Raw genomic sequence first — 4,952 nt, 5'->3', positions numbered from 1 at the left:
CCTTTCAAAATATAAAATATACCAAAGAGTAAATTGGAACATTTTACATTAATTACTGCAAATTTTGGCTTTAACCTTTCAAAAATAAAAATATTGAACTCATACGAGCACCCCAGGGAAACATGACTGACATGATCTTATGTGATTTCATTATCTCTTTTGTTGAATATTTTAGTATAATGTCATCACTCATCTCACATTTTAAGTTATTTTCTTAAAACACACCTTATTAGATAGTTGTATCTTATTACGACTAATGAAATATTTGAAACACAAATTATATGTTTGTATGAAGATTTTGACACAAAAAATTTGAGAAAACCGAAAAAACAGCAACATCCCAAAAAAACCGAAAAACTCGAGAAATCCCGAGGTTGAAAAATTCGACTTTTGTTGGTTTGGTTTGGTTTATAAATTTAAAAACCCGACACAATTAGTTTGGTTTGGTATTTGAAAAAGCCAAATAACTCGGTCCATGTACAACCCTAGTGGTGGTGGTCCAAGGATAGGTGTTGTGGGCGTGGGAGTAGTAAGGAGGCAATGAACTTAAAATGTCACTTATAGAACTTGTTTTATGTACTTCAACTAGGAAATCATTTTTCTCATTTTTAATGTACTTGTTTTACCGGCAAAAATATTTTGAAATAAAACATGAAAAAATTGGAAAACATTTTCTAAAAAATATTTGATCCATACCAAACACACCCTGAGAGCATGTACATAAAATAAAACCTTGCAATATTGTTTATGCTGCCACTGCCAAAACCAAGATCTTAGCTATATATCATTGGAAGAAAATGGACCAAATTCCATAGTTTTCATTCTTCCTGCCTATACATAAAATAAAGACTCGCAAAAACCTTATAGCAAGTCTCTTTAACTTCTGTTGAATTTGGCTGAAATATCACTGGGGAGTGGTCCAGAACATTATCTCAGCTGCAGCTTGCTGGTATATTTCTTCCACTGTGCGTGCTTGGGAGAATTGATTGAAGCTACTTCCACCTCTTGCCTGAATACATATATCGACATCAACATATTTTCAGAATCAATATAACTTCTAAGCATAAGCTATAACTAAACTATATTGTTGTTTATCTAGCAAATAGAGAGAATTTTAAACGAAAGCCCAGGGGAAGACTAGGTGAGAGGACGTATAGTTTTCACTTTCATTTCATGTGTTGACTAAATGCGAAACTTATGAAAGAAAAGAAAAATTATTTCTTAAACATACCATGATAATCTTTGATCAAAGGGATGTTATTTAAGGCAAATTACTAAGTTTTAATTAAAGAATTTTCAAACAAAAATATGTACTACTATAATGTTTTTTTCTTGGAAAAATTGAAAAGGACAGAATATCGTATTACAGGAAATCAAATGAATAACAAAAACTTGTGTGCGTCACATTTATTGGTGACTAACATTTCATGTGTTTCAATCTCTCTGTCTTACTTTTATTTTTAATCTGTTTTAAAAAGAGCACTATATTCATCACTCTATATTAGTAAGTTCTTTATACCAACATTATGCTATACATCCCTTTAATGTAATATCACAAGATCTAAAAAATTTCTCTACATTCTTAAATATATTTTGCGATCAATCAAACTAAGACACACGACATGAATAGTAGGGATCAGAGTACTATTTTTATTTCACTAACTTAAACCCTAGTTCACAATCTTCAAAATAACCAACATAGCTTTGTCTATTGGGAGCATGCCATAGCGCATAACGAAAATTTCTCTGAAGCATAAATCTAGCTTTTATTTTTTTGTTTATTATTCCTATTCTTCTTGAGAAAAAAAGAAAAAAAGAAATTAGGAGATGGAGGATGGAGAAAGGACTTACATGGGCTTGGATCATGAACATGCTTCTATAATGATCTGATGAAACTTGGGCAGACACAATCTCTATCTTATGATTCTCCAAAACACAACAAATGGCACTAAAAAGTCCAACTTTCTTTGGACAACACACACTAATATGTGCCTCTTCTCCACAAACAGTTAGTACCACATGTGGTGAACTCCATGTCTGAAAAGTTGCTGGAATATTATTCATCAAAAGGGGACTGGCAGTTTTATTATTGGTTGGTGTAATAGCAGCTGAGTTACTAGTAGATCCTTGATCAGCCAAAAATTGCTCCCTGCTACTCCCTACGCTTAGTAATTTCTGTGAAGTGATTATGGAAGGATCATAAAAATTCATTGCAGAGGATACGGGATGAAGCCTTTCTAGCTTCTGTTTTTGAAGCTTTTCGAGAGTATTCTGCAGTGTTTTGATGTAGTTCACTGCTTCATCAACAATTGTGGACTTGTCAGCCTGCATACACGAAATGAGTTTAAGTTCTATACACTGACAATATAAAAGGATTATCAATATTTAATAACTAAAAAAGAGTTTTAAGTAATATACGTTAAGATTATAATTAAATTTTATACTATCAGATCACTTTTATTTGCTGTACCAAGGCCGTTTACCATGTTTTGCAATTTAACAATGGCGACGATAGAATAGGAAGTACGAGTTCGGCAGAACTCAAAAAACTTTGCGTCAAGCCATATATTTGTCTTAAAGGATCCATTTAATATGTATAAATTATTATTTAGAACCCAATAATTTAAAAATGTTAGAATTAAGAACACATACACTTCAAATCCTGATTAAGAACCCAATAGACTGGTGTCTCTTACCAGTCTATGCTTGTTATAAAAATTTATTTATAATAGGCTATTAATTAAGTACCTTAATTTCTTTACACTTTCTGTGTGTATAAGTTAAAAGTCAAAGGATAATTACATTTAGGAATACAGAAAAAGTGTTATTGATAGTCATGAATATGAAAAATAAGCAAGTTATATTCTTAGTGTGTTCAGTTCAGTTCGGTAGAACATGGGTCTCCAAAACTCGATGTCTTGGTTCTAATCCTATCGAGCGTGATTTTTTTCTTCTTAGAATAAAATATATTCATCAACAAGAGGGGTTGCTCAGATGGTAAGCACCCTCCACCTTTAACCCGAAGGTTGTGGGTTTGAAACACTAAGGGAGCAAAAAGGGGAGCTCCTGGGTGGAGGGGTCAATTAATAAAAAGAATAAAAGAATAAAATAGATTCATCGAGTTACTTTCACAATAATTAGAACTTCACCTCCTCTAAATGCATGTATATAAGTTAAAGTGATACAAAAATTAATACGAATTAAAATACTTCTGTTAGTAACGAAGATCTTATTATTATCCGGATTAAGAAAGTATACTTCTTTTAGATAAATTTTGTGTGGAGTTAGAATATGTTCAAAAGTCACATTCTATGCCAGAAGAGCTCATTTCTAGTGGAGAAGAGAGAAACAAAGAAATGTGTGGAATCTTATATAGTAGTAAGACATGCGAAAAAAACGGAGGTTCTATATAGTTTTTTCTTCCCTTTTTTGGGAAACAAAGTGCTTGTTATTATTCCATTTTGGAATTAACATACAGATACACCATACATATAATAAGGGGAATGTGTAACCTACTGAATTTATTTTGAGATATTAGTGAACCATATTTGTTCTTTGAAAGTTGGATATATATGATAAGAAGAAAATGACATCATACATAGATAGACACTTGATTTTGGTCTCTACCGACAACTAAACACTTAAACCTTGAGAATGCACATCTAGATACCTCAACTCGTGCTCACTGTGTCAGTTGAACACTCTAACTTATAGATCAATCATCTAGACACCTCCAAACTTATTGCGTCACGTCAACGTCAGGGTGTTCACTAGACACAATGGGGGCCAATTGAGGTGTTTAAATGTGCATTCTCAAAGTTGGAGTGTTTAGTTGTCAGTAGAGGTCACATTAAGGTGTCTAATTATGTAGTACGTGGAAGAAAATCAAGTTACATTTTCTCATAGAATCATATCACCTTTAGCAAGCTTCCTACAAAGATTCTCCTAAGATTTACTCAATTTAGAAAGGTTGGAACAACGGAACTGTCACATATGGGAAGAGTGATAAGCAATTGCCAAAAATAACCAAACAAAGAAGTAAATTTTAATAATTATACAAGTTTCTTCCCGATCTAAATGTTTTTCATCTTCATTTTTAGAACAATTCTCAAGGAGTTGATTAGGATTAATAAGGCCGTGACGGACAATAAAAAGAAAAACAAAAAAAAAAAAGTTTCAGACAGACGTGAATTTTATTGAGTTTCTTTTACTTGAGTGATAGAATGTTGGATAAAAAAAAAGGTATGGCATTAAAGGAAAAAAAAAAAACCTTAGGAGGAAGTTGAGGAAGCAAAGCATGAAGATTAGAGAACATGTTCCTCATCTTCTTCCTCCTTTCTCTCTCCGTCCATATGTGTATCTCGTGATCTGAGTCTCCTCCTCCTTCTCCACCTCCATCACCAGACTTTGCTTCACCACTTTTCTTACCGTCTTTCACTCGACTGGACGCACTTCTTTTTCTGCTGGCAGTTGCTTCAGCCGTCTCCTTAGCAGCTGTAGGCGGCTGACAAGTATCAAACCTATTTGGATCTGGCAACTTGTCACCCGCAAACTTCTCTCCACTTCCTACTAGGTTATTCGAGTTCAAAGACGGCCACCCTTGATTATTTTCCCACATAAAAAAATCATTGTCGCTACCTTCATTCATCTTTCTTATTTAGGTGATCTGATAGTGTCTGCTAAGTTACGTCTATATATATTATTCTATATAGAGATAAGGGGGTTTTAGGGTGGGGGGGGGGGGCGGGGGTTGGTTGTTTGAGGGGGAAATTGCAAAGTGAATTATATTAAGGATGAATATTGAATATGAAGAGAATGGAGAAGGGTGGCAAAAGATGGTAGAGATATATAATGAGGAACAAAACAAAATACAATCATAAGCCAAAATGCCGTTACTGGCTTCAAAACAAAAAACGGTAGCTAAAGCACTTTTGTTACAGATTTTGTTCTCA

The 4,952-nt window shown here is 33.5% G+C and overlaps 1 protein-coding gene across 1 annotated transcript; it reads right to left on the bottom strand.

The window, feature by feature from the left end:
• Positions 1–684: 684 nt before the first annotated feature.
• Positions 685–4,729, bottom strand: LOC132062823 (transcription factor bHLH95-like). Its single transcript, XM_059455306.1, has 3 exons — positions 4,271–4,729; positions 1,852–2,325; positions 685–1,009 (listed from the first exon to the last, which is right to left on the bottom strand). Exons 1-3 carry the CDS (start codon positions 4,646–4,648, stop codon positions 905–907), a joined length of 957 nt encoding a protein of 318 aa, XP_059311289.1. The 5' UTR covers positions 4,649–4,729; the 3' UTR covers positions 685–904.
• Between the last annotated feature and the right edge of the window lie 223 nt (positions 4,730–4,952).

Source organism: Lycium ferocissimum, chromosome 7, assembly GCF_029784015.1.
Source record: "Lycium ferocissimum isolate CSIRO_LF1 chromosome 7, AGI_CSIRO_Lferr_CH_V1, whole genome shotgun sequence".
Classification (NCBI taxonomy): Eukaryota; Viridiplantae; Streptophyta; class Magnoliopsida; order Solanales; family Solanaceae; genus Lycium; species Lycium ferocissimum.
Note: the sequence above shows the minus strand (reverse complement) of the source record. Positions and strands in the feature narration are given on the sequence as shown.

What these genes read in the sequence shown, in the direction of transcription:
- LOC132062823 (XM_059455306.1), bottom strand. Translation starts at nt 4,648, where the DNA reads ATGAATGAAGGTAGCGACAATGATTTTTTTATGTGGGAAAATAATCAA. An exon ending in TTCCTCAACTTCCTCCTAAG is followed by an intron (nt 2,326 to 4,270) that starts GTTTTTTTTTTT and finishes TCGTGTATGCAG; the next exon opens with GCTGACAAGTCCACAATTGT. An exon ending in TGTTCATGATCCAAGCCCAT is followed by an intron (nt 1,010 to 1,851) that starts GTAAGTCCTTTC and finishes ATATGTATTCAG; the next exon opens with GCAAGAGGTGGAAGTAGCTT.